The sequence below is a fragment of the Copidosoma floridanum genome, unplaced genomic scaffold (genome assembly GCF_036245765.1).
Source record: "Copidosoma floridanum isolate Cflo_tuat_1 unplaced genomic scaffold, Cflo_Japanese_pri ptg000012l, whole genome shotgun sequence".
NCBI lineage: Eukaryota > Metazoa > Arthropoda > Insecta > Hymenoptera > Encyrtidae > Copidosoma > Copidosoma floridanum.
In genome coordinates this window covers 2,841,386-2,857,231 of record NW_028321889.1, presented here as the reverse complement: position 1 = coordinate 2,857,231, position 15,846 = coordinate 2,841,386, and the positions used below count along the sequence as shown (strand labels likewise).

General features: G+C 42.5%; 2 protein-coding genes across 2 annotated transcripts; one reads left to right on the top strand and one right to left on the bottom strand.

Moving 5' to 3' along the window:
- Positions 1-3: 3 nt before the first annotated feature.
- Positions 4-3,918, bottom strand: LOC106638466 (uncharacterized). The gene is made up of 3 exons (XM_014351621.2): positions 3,720-3,918; positions 2,700-3,125; positions 4-2,500 (listed from the first exon to the last, which is right to left on the bottom strand). Exons 2-3 carry the CDS (start codon positions 3,102-3,104, stop codon positions 638-640), a joined length of 2,268 nt encoding a protein of 755 aa, XP_014207107.2. The 5' UTR covers positions 3,105-3,125; positions 3,720-3,918; the 3' UTR covers positions 4-637.
- A 185-nt stretch (positions 3,919-4,103) lies between these two features.
- On the top strand, positions 4,104-15,545 carry htt (huntingtin). Its single transcript, XM_089590585.1, has 27 exons — positions 4,104-4,188; positions 4,277-4,460; positions 4,535-4,709; positions 4,953-5,231; positions 5,298-5,439; positions 5,523-6,691; positions 6,770-7,083; positions 7,144-7,607; positions 7,682-8,010; positions 8,089-8,400; positions 8,466-8,836; positions 8,905-9,490; positions 9,579-9,836; positions 9,931-10,245; positions 10,312-11,097; positions 11,173-11,355; positions 11,427-11,610; positions 11,733-11,886; positions 11,966-12,622; positions 12,719-13,111; positions 13,190-13,676; positions 13,777-13,985; positions 14,059-14,233; positions 14,325-14,753; positions 14,880-15,040; positions 15,138-15,225; positions 15,339-15,545. Exons 2-27 carry the CDS (start codon positions 4,339-4,341, stop codon positions 15,435-15,437), a joined length of 8,841 nt encoding a protein of 2,946 aa, XP_089446711.1. The 5' UTR covers positions 4,104-4,188; positions 4,277-4,338; the 3' UTR covers positions 15,438-15,545.
- Positions 15,546-15,846: the final 301 nt, after the last annotated feature.

The following is a 15,846-nucleotide window of genomic DNA, read 5'->3' as shown; positions in this document are numbered from 1 at the left end:
ATATTGTATAAGACTTCTCTTGTAATTTCGAAATAAATTCTATATTTACATTTAAATATATATTTACAGTCTTTCATTTTCCTCATATAAAAAATAAGATTTATCTGGATTAAAAAAATAATTTACAGTGAACAAAAACTTAAAACTTTAAGTTATTATCTCAAAAAAGTATACCTTAAGGATTAACCGATTTAAAGGCAAATACATATCAACATTTAAAAACTCAAAAATCCTTTTGTATTTTTATAATAGAGCTAAAAAAAATCTGTAATTCTTCTTTAAGCTTTAATAATTTAATTATATAAATAATTATTAGAAGCACGATTCGTTAGTTCATCGTCACAAAATTCCATACGATACCAATTTCTTTAGTATTTACAAAAAAATATCAGTGTTGTAGTTTTTTGCATTTCATTTGGCAATATTACAAGTATTTGTTATACTATAAAAATATTTAATATTTTTACTTATTCAACATTTGAACTGTTCGAAAAAATTTTAATCCATTATAATAGTCACTGATGTTTCTGTGATTCGTTTTACGATCTCATATTTATACTTTTAACAATTTGATAAAAAATGCGCGGTAAACAAACGATAGTAATGTATTAAGCATACAAAAAAAATATAAAAAATTTTACCTATTATCATCAGTATACACCTCTTTCATGATATGCTTTTTCAGTTCAATCAAGTCCTCACCATCACTACAATCATCAAAAATATCCTGCACAGTTTGTACCACAGTGTCAGTTGATTTCTTCAAAAATTCAGGTTCCAAATATTCAACTTCTTCCTCCATTTTCATATCCTCATCTTCTTCATCAGCGATAACTTCAGCAGGTTTATTTACTAAAAGATCACTCTTTAAAGCAGTATTATTTTCACTAGAAATATTAAGAGGTTCAACATTTGCATCGTAATCCTCAAGTACAGTTTTACTAACATCCTCAACAGATTCACAGTTATCTTCAACAAATTTTTCAACAGATTCACTTTCGCTTTTAACATGCGTATTGTGTGTTACAATAGCACGATTTTCATTATCCTTTGACAACTTTTTATCCAAGATTTCAAAAGCTGGAAGGGGAAACCTATACTCTAGCAGTTTTTCGTAGCCTTTCAAGCTACAAAGTCTCTTGATGTCCAAAGCTGCTTCTAACACTTCGTCTGTAAACTCATTAACAGCGTGGCAAGTGAGAAGTTTGTCGAATACAGCATTTTTTTCATTCAACAACTTCTGCTTCTTTAGAATCATCCGCATTTCGTACATCCTCTTTTTATAATTATTTGTGTTTTTTTCGGATCGTTCAAGGAACTTGGATGCCTTTTCAAGTTTCCAGTTCAGTTCTTTTATAGTATTTTCTTTACGTCGAACTTTACTTTCCAATAGTCTACGGTTTTTTATTTCCTCGCTGTTGGACTTTGTTAAGCTTTTCACGTCTCGCTCCAAATCCATCAGTCTTACATGCAAGTCAGATTTCGCTTCTTCCACGTAAGAGTCAAATCTTGTGTGTTCCGATAACTTCTCGCTAGCAACTTTATCCTGAAGTGCTTTGATTTCCTTGTCTTTGATCTTTAACTCGTGAGTCAAAGTTTTTACATTGCTCTCCATATCTTTGTACATGATCAGTTGACTTGTTAACGTTTGAATGACCTCAGCTTGCACTTCCAACTTGGAGACTAACTGCTGTTCGCTAAATTTATTCACACTATTTACATTTTTAACGTTACCAACACTACTCTTTTTGTTATTTACAGGCAACAGCATTAAATTGTTTTTCGACAAATCAACGTTATTTTTTATAATTATTTTGCTCGCACCACTAGACTGATTGCTCTTCGCGACTAGAGCTTGTTTCTTTAGCGGCTCCTCATACTCTTCGCTGTCTTCCATTTCCAAATCATTGATAACATCTCTTACACTCTTATCCATTTGCACTCCCGTAGTTTTGCTTGGAGATTCTGCTACTACTTTATCTGGGGATATAGTTTTGCTCTTTCGTTTCCGCTTTATACCGATTCTTGAAGATAGTGGCTCATCAGAGTCAAAATCCTGGTTTGAGTTGTCTTTTACACTGTCGGATGCGTTTTCCCATTCTTCCAGGCTAAACGAGCTTTCTGCCTCCATTGGTTTATCACTTGTTTTTCTAAAGGAATCCTTGCTGTTGTTACTATCGCTTTCGTAGCAGATGGCCTGGAGATTTTTCTCGATCGCATCAAAGTCCACTGGCTGCGACGAGCTGTATTCTTGAACCTCTTCCTTTACTTCTACCTCTTGCTTCACAACCCCGGATTTTTCGGGTTTTGATTTTGTCTGAACGTTTTCCTTGTCTCTTGCATTCTCCAGCATAACAAACGCGTTTTCTTTGATTATCTTGCCGATTTCTCGATTGTGCTCATCCGCCACTATGATGATATTTTCGTTTTGTAAGTTTTTGAAGGCGTCGCTGCTCAAGATGCTGATGTTTTGAAGAATCTGTCCAGTGATTTCAGCGTTCTATGATAATTTTTAAATATATTCAATGCCACATTGTAATCAAATTTTTGTGCAATTTGTATCTTGTAAATTATTGCATGTACACAATATTACTTACTTAACAAGTACATAAAAACATGAACAAAAAAAATCAAGCAATGATGCAGAAAATTGTCTTTCAGAATTTAAATGTTAGAAAAAAAATAAGGAACTGAATTACCTGAGATTGTATGCTAATAATATTGGGCATGGACTTTTGATTAGTCAAACCAAGAATCAGAGGACTACTACTGTCCAAATATTCTACCTCAAACTCATCCAAGTTGACCTCTTCAACAGCTTTATGTACTTTTTGTTTTTTCTTTGGAGATTTTCTTGTTGAAGTTACGGTGAAGATAGAAGGTATGGCACCTTTTTTCAGTCTTATTTTTCCATTTGATGAATTGAGCCATTGGCTTTTATCAAAGTGAACGTGGCAAAGAAAAGAGTTGTTTGATGGCTCCCAGTCTGCTCTGCCAACTTTTTTTTTCCAGACTGTTCTTAAGGCTGGATCCCTAGGGAAACACTTCATTGTGTAACCCTTTTCGCTGCGGTTGTTGCAACCAACTGCTGCACAACCTGGCATGTTTACTTGAGTATCGAAACACTGTAATAATGTCAAAGGTCAACTAAACAGTAAAGAAACATAATAGCCAAAGGAATAAACAACAAACTTTGGGTAAAAAACTAAGCCATAAAACTAGTGAGCAATACATACTTTAATAAAACATAAAGTAGTTGCAATATTTTTCTTAAACATAAAATTTGTAAATGTAAAATACTTTGTTATCTGAATAATAGTTAACGGTTAATGCATTTTTTAAGGAATAAACAAGTAATGAAAAACAGGATGATAATTCACATATATTGTGACCATGATATGTCATAGCAGTTTTTCTATATTGCAAAGTTTTCTATATTTGCAAAGTAACAGGGAAAAAGTTATAAGAGCACATTGTAACGTCGCAAAAAAAAAAAATTGGATCAAGCAACTAAACATATTTCAATGTTAATAAGTGCACACCTAAGGTTACAATGATAAGTTATTTAAATGTTTTAAAATATAGTGAAAATTTTCTCATTTAGGAATCTGATGACAAGTTAACATTTTTAAACGCCTCCAAAAGATTAGTCCATAAAATTAAATATTTTTCAGACTCCGCAAAAGTTATCCGCGAAATATGTGAAAATGAAAACTCACCTTATTGTGGTTTGCTCAACAAGTAAATTATTGTATCAAAAACACCAGCAAAAATACTAAAAAACAGGTTGTTTTCAACTACAATTCTTCACAACGATAAGAAAAACCTCGCAAAAACTCATAATTAATACTTGACATCGACAAAAAAGGGGTCGACCGTCGATGAAAATAATTATCGTGCTCAAAACCATTAATTAATCTTTCATTTTCGATTTTCGGAGTAAAATATGTCACGCTGCTGAGAGAGATTTTTATATATATACACATCTATTTTTATGCAACGAAACCTAACCTAACCCCAAAAATGTTAAATGTCTACCGCTAGATAGCGCTTATTGTAAACGAATCATTTTTGTAAACAAAAACAAAAAAAAGAGACACCTGCTCTCTCTGTCTATTAAAAAGTTGATTTTAAAGTTTCGTTTTCACACTATGTAAATACTTAATGTGCAGGTGTTCTTAGCATTCAGTAACAATTTTTTTTTGTGTGGTGTTATGATAAATATGAATTAGCTCTGAAAACACATTAATAACTAAAAATTTTATGTTTATCATAGGAGATAAACAAGTCTGTTTTCAGTAAAAGTTATATTGTTACAAGAGTATCATTAGTAATGTAATGATGTCAGCAGATAAACAAATAAAAAAAAACATGGCATCCACGGGTTTAATTGCAAAAGCCGTGGAAAATTTGCGAACCTTGCAGTTAAACGAAATGCTTTATCCTGATCATGAAGTCAAGTAATTATCTTTCATTTTTGCACAAAACATCATTATGTTAACAATGTCTGTAACCTTGATTTGAAATGTTGCAGAAAAAAAGAAAAAATAGCCAACTGTTTGGCTTTGGTCAATGGGATTTCAACGTCAACTGTCAAAGCTGCACCACAAGTGTTGAATCTTTCCATTGAAATTTTGCTTTGTTTGAGCGATGATCCTGATTCTGATGTTAGAACAGTGACTGATGAATGTTTAAACAAAATAATAAGGGTAAGTTTTAATTTTGCTACTAATATTTGATATCACACTAGTACTTTATCCATTTAATCCTTGAAAAATGATTTCACATATTACTCATATTATTCAATTACACATATTATTTTACGTTGCTGTTGGATTATATATATATATATATATATATATATATATATATATAATTTACTGTAATTAATTCAATACACATAACATAGTCAGGATACTAGGAAAATAATTTTAATTTATTTTTTTACTCAGGAGGTAGCCGATAGTTATGTTTTGAAAGTGCAATTCGAGTTGTATCGAGAAATCAAGAGAAACGGAGCAGCTCGCTGTTTGAGGGCTGCTTTGTGGAGATTTGGCTTGCTTAGCCACATGATCAGACCAGTTAAAGCAAAAGTCTTTGCTTCTCAGCTGACTCCTTGCATTTTGGAAATCGCCAAGCGCAAAGAGGACACAGTGGTTGAAGCTCTCTCACAGTCATTGCCATTAATTTTAAAGACGCTAGGTCACTACATTCCAGATAAAGATGTAAAGGTATGTATTGCCATGGACAAGAATCAAAGTTTGTTTTAAGCGTATTTTTTTTTTTTTTTTGTATAGGTTTTATTGAAGGCATTTTTTCAAAATATCGTTTCCAATGAAGCTGCTCATAGAAGAGCTTCAGCCGGAATAATTGTAGCTTTTTGCCTTAACTCTCGCAAGCCACAATACTTTTTGAATCACGTGATAGAGCAGTGTATAGGTATTTTAAATCCTTGAAAGATTTAAACGAAATTTTTGTCCTGTTTTTACTATTTCTCAAAAACATTTTTTTTTTCTCATCAGATATGTTATCCCAAACTACTGAAAGAGATGTGGAAGAACCGGAATGGCATTTGAACACAGTACTGGGCGTGTTTGGCTGCTTGCGACTACTGGTTCCACACATGGATTCCACCTCAAGCTTCATTCAAAACTTTGATGAAGACCACGTCCTCGACCACCACATTTGTATATACGAACTCTGCCTTCATTACGTAAAATTTTACTCGAACCACAATGTGATAAACGCTGCTCTAGAAACTCTATCCCAACTTTTGCAAAACCCACCCAAGAACGTCGTCGCGGCTCTACTATCCAAAGAGGGCATACCTCAGCGAGTCAAAAAATTAAAAGATCGAGGCAAGCAGTGGTCGAGCAAAGTGAGCCTGGCGACGACGTCACTGATGTCAGAAGACAACCTGGAACCCTTGTCGTCGAATCTCTTAGAATCCGACTTGATGGACATGTCTGAAATAGGTCCCAGAGTAGAAAAGTGGATGACCGGCATACCAGACGCAACTGCTGTTCGCTGCAGCAACAAAGCCGAGGTGTCGGCCGACTCTAGTCAAATCATCGATACCAAAGATCTGGACGACTACAGCGGACTGGTCATAGGATCCGTAGACGAGGACGCAGAGATTAAGAGCAACGCGAGCAGCGACTTGGGAAAGTTTGAGAATCCTTTGGATCCGAGTCCATTTCTGTGTCCAAAAGAAACATTGGAGGATGAGAACGAAGCGTTGGACGACTCAACTGCGTCGGTTGCCTCCCAACACGCAATTCCGGTCGACGAATTCATGCAGCAACGTGGTGACCTTAACATCGGTAGTCTCTTGGACGTAGACGCTTCCTTGGGGTACTGCTGTCGACTTCTCGCGTCGTCGTTCCTTCTCACCGGTAATCCAGGAGAGTTGATACCAGACAGAGTGTTTCGGGTGAGCGTCAAAGCACTCGCTCTCGTTTGTCTCGGCAATGCGCTGAAGCTGCATCCTCAGGTACTATTTGAAAGCCTAACCAAAACCCAAGAAGGACAGATGATGTCGGATGTGCTGTTGTTGGCCGAGCACTCGGATCCGCAGATCAGGGGTAACGTGATGCTGCTCGTGGGATCGTTTCTCCAGGCCGTTTTTGCCCGCGACGAGACACGATTTTACAAGGAAGGACTGCCAAGTCTCGTCAAGTTGATTATAAAGGTATACTGCTTGCCTGTACCTGAAAACACTACAGTTTTTTTTTTTTTTTACTGTACTCTACGTTTTTCACGTTTACAGGGTCTAGAGGATGAATCTACCACTACGTGCCGTCAAACGTTGACAGCTCTCAGTGCTTTTCTACCCAGTCTTTTGGAATCCGACGACAGGCAGTGCGCTGTGCCCATTTTAAAAGCACTGCCTTTGTTAGCGAGTAAGCCGTATTTCCTTGTTAAAATCAAACTTGCTGAAATCGTCAGTGAACTGCCGTACACCGCGATCGAGCTGGTGGTTGGCGAGTTGAGATTCCAGGAGAGCGTTGTCAACGTGCTTTTGGGGCTATTGAGCGATACCGATCAGAGGGTCAGAAAATCGGCTGGCAGTGCGATCGCCAAGTGAGTACAAGACGGAATCTTTGGTTGGTTCGAGCGATGAACAAAATCTTATCTCCGTAGGATAATCCCACATTTGTACTTCGAGAGCCCGAACGAAGATGCAGTGACGCGCAAGGCCAGCCGGTACGCCGATTGCTACCTCAACTCCCCGATCTCGAGTGAGTTCCTCAACTGCACCAGTACCGGCGGTCCGATCGAGCATAAGCTCCTGATCGACAGTCTGGTCTCTCCGTACGACGCTTTGTTCCATCTCTGCCGAGAGTCCCAGGAATGCAGGCGATTTCCCGACGAGGCTCTGTCGCGAGTGCTTGGCTTGCTGGCCGATCGGTTTCTCGTTTACTCGTCCCAGGCTTTGGCACACGGATGCTGCGAGACCTTGAGCTTGTTGAGCGAGACCTACTTGACGAGCGTGTACTCGAAAGCTTGGGACTATCCAACGTCTGTGGGAAGCAGGCAGGCTGTGAAGAAACCGGTGAAGAAAACTTGGAAGACTGACACAGATTATTTGGGCGATGGGGCTTCTGGTGCGTTTGAGTTTTATTATCGTGACAAAGGTGCGAATAATTTTGTTTACACGCCGTTTATGTTTGTACTTTAGGTTTTTCCAACAAGGTGCTGTCGCCGCTGTCTAGCAGTTTATTTTCGCAGACGATGGTTCTGCTGAGCTCGTCGCCCCTCAGTCTCGACCTGTCGGCTCATCGACACCTGCTGTTGCTCGCTGGAAATCTAGTGTCCGGTATCGCGTGCAACAACTGCAAATCGAAAGATCAGCACTCCCAAACGAGTAGTGAACCAGAGACTGTCAATGATTTCAAGTACTGGACGTTTTTCAAAGACAAGCAAAACTCCAAGTACATGGAGGAGCTGTTGATTCACGTGACGAGGGTACTCAACATTTTTCAGCACGTCGTTGAAGATCTGCCTTCGGTACGATTGTTGGGTGTGATTAATGCTTACGAGAAACACCATGGAACTTACAAAATATATACACATATATATTTTTAGCCGATACAGATGTCTTCCAAAACTTCTTTGCCTTCGCTACCGTCAGCTACGTCTTTGTCACCAAAGCGTAATCTTTTACCGAATCAGTCTTCCAAGTCTTCAAAGTCATCGCCCGGTGGTGACAAATCGTCCGATCATACTCACCGGCTGAGTTTTCGTTTCGGGGGCAAAGACCAGCTGGGCCACCTCAAAGGTCACTCGCACTATTTAAGACTCTACGAGATACTACGAGCTGCACACTCGAATTATTGCGTCACCTTGGAGCAAGAAGCTAGCGAACTCTATCTTGGACTTCTCAATGCTACCCTTCAGGTGATTCTTTGAATTTACAAATTTGGGGACAATCGATTGAACAAATTTTGTGTACATACATGCAGGTTCTGTCGCAAATTCTCGAAGTCGCGAGCTTGAACGAAACTGGTAGGTTGGCAGAAGAAATATTACACTACCTGCAATCCACGATGCTCTTGTCTTCTACCATGACCATCCAGTGCGTGAGACAACTATTGAAGAGTTTATTCGGGACAAATTTGATAGCCAGATGGGTGGATGTTTACGAGGCTTACCGCAACAGAGAAAAGAGGGACGGCAACGTGCAGGACAGTGATGTCACCCAAACGGAGGTGGATGGCAAGAAAGACTTTTACGAGCAGTGCTTCCAGAAACCAGCCAAAATTATGACCGAAATGATCAAGAGTATCGGGATCAATTGCCGAGGTGGTTACGAGCCCGACAACACCACTCATCGGTGAGCCATGGAATTGCGATAAATACAAATTGGGCTTTGAAAAATTTCATTGTATGTATTCTTTAAAGATTAATACCGTCCCTGCATCGCAAAGAAGATAAAAAAATCTCATCGATCCTGAAGATCCTTGGCCGCAATGTGGACCAGAACTCCTTGCACTCGTTTATTCGGCTTTTCGAGCCTCTAGTCATCAAATCCTTGATCCAGTACACGGTCTCCAATTCCGTGCCATTGCAGTGTCAAGTTCTCATGCTCCTCAGCCAACTGATCCACTTGCACATAAACTACTGCCTGATGGACTCGGACAAGATTTTCATTGGCTTCGTGATGAAGCAGTTCGAATTCATAGAGGAAGGCCACATTCGCCAGACCGAGAAATTGTTGCCCAAAGCATTTGACTTTTTGGTTCGTTTATCCTACGAGAAATACCACTCCAAAATCATTATCGGAGTCCCCAAGATCATACAGCTTTGCGACGGTTTAATGGCCAGCGGACAGCCACCGTTGACCCACTGCATCCCGGCTCTCGTACCCGTGGTCGAGGAATTGTTTTTGGCCAAAACTCCTCCTGTCAGTGTCACCGAGGAAAAAGAGCTCGAGACCACGCGCGAAGTTTTAATATCCATGATGCTCAGGTTGGCCGAGTATCCACAGGTAGGATGTTTTTTTTTTACTTTTTATGTATTATAAAACATGTGAGGTTGTTGAAAATAAAAGGAGCTTTTCTTTTTGTTTTACACAGGTAGTGGAACTATTGGCCAAGTGTTTACTGGAGTCGAGGGTAAGCAGTGACGGCGAGGAGAAATGGAGGCGATGGTCAAGGCAGACAATGGACGTGATTTTACCGTCGTTGAGAAAGTTTCGCATCGAAACGAAAAAGGCTTACTTCTCTTTGGTGAAATTGTTTCTAACGGTCTCGCCGACGGTTTTCCGACCAGTGGATCCACTTTTGAAAGTCTTGTTCTCCATGCCACCGGATATTGGCAAACATTTCTCGTTGGTACGGCGTACAGTTAGTTTACTTGGATGAGAAAGGTGGTTTCGTTTAAAACTGAGGTGCTTGTTTTTTTTTTTCTTTTTTCTTTTTTTCGTAGAATTCACAGTTGACCAATAAAAATAGACAAGAGTTCAAACGCTGGATAGGCGTGATAAACGTGACGATCCTTTCTCTGGTTTCTTACGCCAAAGAAGAGGCAATGCTGGCAAGGCTTTCGGATTTGTGCCCGACGATTTCGGATCTGCCGGAAATCCTGCTGATGCCAGTTTCGTGTCGACGAGAACTCAGTGGAGACCCTTTGAACGTCTCAGGTACGCTAGAGCCATTCAGCATGCCACCGGAAAAGATACTGTCGAGATTCATATTCCGAGTTATTGGTGCTTTGAGCTCGGTTGTCGTTGACATTACACAGGTATCGCTCGATTGACTATCGTTTAATGTTGAATGAAAATTTAAATAAAAAAAAAACTATTTTCAGAGCGCTAATTTGAAGGTTTTAAAAGACTCGGGTGACAGCGAGGAGAACGACTACGTGATACATCAGTTCGCGCTGCTCCTCCAACTATGCATCCACATGTTCGAGACTGGCAGCCATTGCAAAGTTGCCAATGCCAGCATGCACCTGATACAGGGCCAAAACATTCCAAAGGAGGAGAGATTACCACTGAACGAGTTGAACGAAGCAATGATGCGAATCGGCATCAATTGTCCCCTCCTAGCGTCCCAGTGGATGTACCTGTTGACTCTGATGGGCTACAACGAAATGAGTTTTTGGTCGCGAGTGATCGGCTCACGGTCGAAAGTCATTTCCATCAATGGGGAAATCGTGCGACGTGCCGCGACTATCCTTTTCTGTGATTACCTGTGCGAGAACGTCTCCAGCGAATCGGAACGCCTGAGTTGGCTGTTGACTCATCACATCGAAGCAACCCTTGCCTTGGCTGACGAAGCACCGGTTCGCGAACTCTTAGCCGTCGCGGTACACCGCGAGCCCAAGATCAGTGAATTGTTCCTGCGGTGCATCGCGCAAAGCGTCTGCGTCGACCGGCGGCCGGTTTTTGTTAAACGGCTCCTGCAGTGCCTCGAAGGTGCTCATCAATCGCAGTCTGGACTGTTGCTCTCGGTGCTAGTGCCGAGTCTTTTGAGGTCCAAGTATCTCGTGCTGTCGAGGATGGCAGCGAAAATTGCGAGCAGACGGGTCGAGGTGCTGCTCATGCTTGGCAAAGACGATGCGCTAGTTCAGCTGTCAAAGGAAGATTTCGAGGTGACCTCAATGAATTTTTTGTACTGGATTTTTCATTCGTAGAGCAAAAAAATTTTATTTACCAATGCTGTACAGAACATCATGAGGGCATTCGACACAGATGGATTGGCCAAAAAGCACGAAGCGCTGGTCGGATTGCTCAACAAACTCGCTACAACGCACTACGAGTCGAAACCGTTGGCACTTGACAGTTCGAAACCTTTCGATCAGGCAGAAATAAAAAACATCAAACTAGATCGCACTTGGTACTTGTCGCAGGTAAGAACAGATGATTAATAAAACATCTGTACATTGTAAAATTGAGCACTATAAACAACGTACGATCAAAGGTAAAATCACGATGCTGCCAACCGTGTTTGAGTTACGGCTGTTTCGAATCGGCTTGGTTGTTGAGCCACTTGAATTTGGACGAGTGCCTGAATGTTTTAGCGTCCAAGGATTTCAACGTCAAACTTTTGAACGAGTGCGTCATCGTGGGTGCTCGGCTCACGGCTCAAACTATCCAGCAATTGGGTAATTACAAAGTTTTTTTGAAAGTCCATCTCGACCCATTAAAATCCAAGTAGTGACGTTGAAATTACCATTTACTTTTTCTTCTTTTTCTTCTTTTGCCGTTCCCTCACGTAAAAATAAAGAACTCGACGGAACATCGAAGCCAAAAGACGACGTCGAGAGCATTTTGTACACTGCCGCTAAACGAAGTCTCATGCAGCGGGTGCGAAACATCGTACAAGAGCTACCACAGGAGCACCGACTCTTCACTCCGGATGAAGACCGAAACAGCATGTGGTAATTACAAATCCTACATTATTTCGCGTGACACGTGATTCCGATAACAACCACCCAATGATCCTCTTGTTCGTACTAGCACGAGCTCTGTCCTCGTCGATCCGTCCTACCGCGAGTCCCTTTTCTCGCTCCTGCCAGCCGTGGAAAGCTACGCAAACTCGCAGAGCGCGCTGTCGCGAAACACGAGCCCCGAGCACGAGGGGGATCTCTGCCGCTTCGCGATCCTGTGCCTCGAGATCTCGCACCTCCTCGCCACCGGAGCTAAGCCGTCAGCGCGAGAGCTCGAGCTCTTGCTCAAGTGCGCGCGGGCGCTTCTACGTGACCCTTCCATCGCTCGAGTGCTGTCAACAGCCGAGCATCACAGCTGGGTGTGCTCAGCCGTGGCTGCCCTGACAGGGGTCACGAGGCGTCTCGTCGAGGACAACAGCCTGCCCGACATCGACGAGGACTGCAGTGGGCTGAGGGTGGCGATGGAGGACGGGGATACCAGGGAGTACGCCATAGCGTGTTTGAGGATGGCTGCGCTTGTCGGCTGGATGGAGCGGAGGAGGCGGAGATGGAGGATCAAGAGATCGGCCGTGGGCTGCGAGTGGGACGACGTTCCGAGGTTCTTCGTGGAACCACTGGAGGACCTGATCGTCAGTGTCGCTAGGCAACCACTGGTCAACTCGTTCGTGCTCACGCCCCCGCTGCTCTGGAAGCACGGTTGCGCAACCATAGGGACTGGCTCGACCAAGTGAGTACGAGTGGCTTTTTTTGCTTCCCTTGGCTTGTAACGATCGTTCATCCAAAATGCCGTAAGCTGTGTATATTTACGTGTAAAATCTTTAAGGTGCCAGTTTGCCCTGTTCTCGTCCGAGCCGAACTACATTCCCGAACTCGAAGTCCTCGAGGAGTTCATCTTCCGGATCTCCCTGCTCGGCTGGAACTCGCGTCAACAGTTCGAAGAGATCTGGATGGTGTTGCTCAGCGTCCTGAACGTGTCGCAGATGCGTAGCGACGAAGTCGAGGGCGACGCGTCGAGCAATCTCAATCACACGGCCAGCCTGGCGGTTCGTGCGATTGCTAATTTGCTCGCGCAGACCCTCGTGTTACCTTGCCCGGGTAACCCAAACAACGGCACGGTCATCCGACATCCGAGAGATCCGCAATTGTCGCTGCAAAAGAGAAGCACTCAGAGGCTGCTCGTCGTCCAGGATCTACTGCTTTGGAAGTACCAGTACAGGTAAGTTTCACGTGTAACACTGACATTTTCGAATCGGTAGTGATTGTCATCGATGATTTACGTTGAAAAAAAAAACAGCGACATTGCCAAGGATACAAACGCCCCCAAACTGGAGCATCTGTTCCACCGCGGCAATTTGGAGCCCCGAGTATCGAACCCTCACTGTAGCAGCTTCCACGCTCACGGCCAACTGTCGGTGTCCTATCTGTGGTCGCAGTGTGCACTACACGAGGACAAATTGAGCTCGTCGACACTCGCTCTGAAAGCCCGACGCGACGAAGCCTTGGCAGCGGCTTCGCTCGACGTCAACTCCTGTCTGCGCTTCCTCTTGGAACTGTACGGCTGCTGGATCAATCCGGGAGCGCGTCCCATACCGCTCAGGCTACTCCACGAGGTTGTCAGATCGTTACTTTTGATTTCGGAGCTGTTTGTTGAGCGCTCGCAGTTCCAGTGGATGCTCGAAGCCTGTCTCGAGCTCTGGAAGGTCCATGTCCCGGAAGACGAGATGCTGAGGCGACACCTCGTCGTGGCTGTTTGCAAAGCCTCGGCTGTGCTCACGCCTTTGGTAAACATTTCTATTGGCTCTATGATGAAACTTTGTCGAAACAATCGATTGACTCAAGGTGTTTTTTTTTTTTTTTTTTTTTTTTTCACTGTTACGACAGGACGCAGAAACCCTAGATAAAGTTAAACGTCTGATCGATGGAGGTTTGAAGGCCACCTCGTTGACCATGAGGATAGCAACTTTACACGGAGTCTTGTACCTACTCCAGAGCGCCGTTTTGGCCGATTGCGAAGAAACAATGAGCGCGGTGCACCCACTGGCCATAGAATACATCCAGCGTCATTTGGACGTGTCCAATTCCAATAGCAGGTACAACTAAATTTTCCTTCTTCCTCGTGCAAAAAATCACAAATGTGTCAATACGATTGTCTGCGTTTCGAAGGGTAACGAGCCAAAGCGAGGAGCATCAGTGCACGCTGTGGGCACTTGTGTTTTTCTTACTGGAGCACGCGGAGAGTACGCCCCCGGACGCCGAGGCTCCCGCAGTATTGGAACTCATCTTAACCCTAGTCACTTCGCAAAACATTTCCACGTCCTTGCACCGGATGCTGCTTCAGGTAAGAAGAAGAAAACAAAAAAAAACAATACCCTCGATGGTAACAATGGTCGACTTTGACGATACAATAATGATCGATGGCGAAAACTCAGGGTTTGGAAAGGCTGGTGGCAACGCGCAGCGTGATCGGCAAGGTGCTCGAGCAGATCGTCAAGGTTTCGATCGAGCGACTGCGCCAGCCGAACCCTGCCTTCTCCCTTCCAGCGCTCCAGCTCTTTCTCACCTGCATGTACACCGACACGGCCGATCGTTTTAACAATCCGTCGTCATCGGTGGTCGAATCGAGTCCCGAGGACCCGACTTCCATCGAGCCCGAGATCGAACGCTCGATCGAGAGGTCGTCCGCCTTCTTCGACAAGATTAAAAAAGGCTATCCGGCCGAGGTGAGGATTCTGAGTGCCGTCCTAGCTGAGATCGTGGTGGACTTTTTTCCACCGCTCGAGATACTCACCAAAGTCATTGGCGAGTTTTTGTCCCCACATCAGCCGCACCCAAGGCTCATGTCCGCCGTCGTGTTTAAGGTATTAACGATTGCGCGTTTGAACGAAAGTAATCGTCATTTTTGTTGTACGAATCAATAATTGTCGATGTTGTTGTACGATCGCAAACAGTGAATATTATTTCATGCTTAATCATGACGATTGCAGGTTTGCGAGAGAGCTTGCAACAGCACTCAACTGGACTTGCTTCAGACTTGGGTTGTGTTTAGCATACAAAACTTCATTCAAAGCCTGCCCCTCGTGATGTCCACTTGGTGCCTCTCTTGCTTTTTCATAAGCACCTCGATGAATCCCTGGCTACGGGCTCTGTATCCTTTGATAAATAATCGAGAGAGTGGGGGAAATGCACGAATAACGAAACACGCCTAATTAAACAGAAAATTCCTCAATGAGAACTAATTTTAGATTTCCTCACGTACAATCGAGAATCGGAAAGTATGAATACGAAGATAAGAAGATACTTTGTCTCGCTGCTGCTGACTTTTATTCCGCGGTAAATTAACGAAATTTTCAATTCAATTGCGTTACCTGTTAACAAACATTTGTTGTTGCCATTACATTTTTATAAAGTAGCATGATACAAATATTAAGCGTGTAATCTTTCAGCTGACCAACGAAGTCCAGAAGGAGACCTTTGTCAAGACGTTCGAGGACGCTGCGAAAAATATCGGGTCTCCGTTCGGAGACATTTTGGCGTTTTTTTAAAGTAATTGTTTCGATGTCGACGATGATGATGATGATAATTTAATTTATTTACTTTTTTGCATGATATTGCAAAGCAAAATGATTTTTCTCGTCTGTACATTTGTAAAAAAAAAACGACAAAAAAAAAACCTTAAGGAGGCTTGGGCGTTTGGTGTCGTATCTATTGAGGGGCCCCTGTGGGGTACTTGTCATACAAATGATTCTTTGTAATATTTTTTTTATAATCATTTTGATTATACACATGTGTAAACAAAATAGCAATAAAACGCGGAAAAGTCATTCGGAAAATCGATATTAAAAAATTTATTAGTTTTCCCAAGGTACCTTGTGTAAAGATAACGGCCCTGCCACGATAAAGCTGACAACACTGTACTCTCTTGCTCTCATCTGCTATTATATACCTATACTT

Coding starts and splice junctions, on each gene's coding strand:
- LOC106638466 (XM_014351621.2), bottom strand. CDS start 3,104: ATGCCAGGTTGTGCAGCAGTTGGTTGCAACAACCGCAGCGAAAAGGGT. Junction 2,501..2,699: donor TTATTAGCATACAATCTCAG/GTAATTCAGTTC, acceptor AAATTATCATAG/AACGCTGAAATCACTGGACA.
- htt (XM_089590585.1), top strand. CDS start 4,339: ATGATGTCAGCAGATAAACAAATAAAAAAAAACATGGCATCCACGGGT. Junction 8,401..8,465: donor TTCTCAATGCTACCCTTCAG/GTGATTCTTTGA, acceptor ACATACATGCAG/GTTCTGTCGCAAATTCTCGA. Junction 13,112..13,189: donor CTTTGGAAGTACCAGTACAG/GTAAGTTTCACG, acceptor AAAAAAAAACAG/CGACATTGCCAAGGATACAA.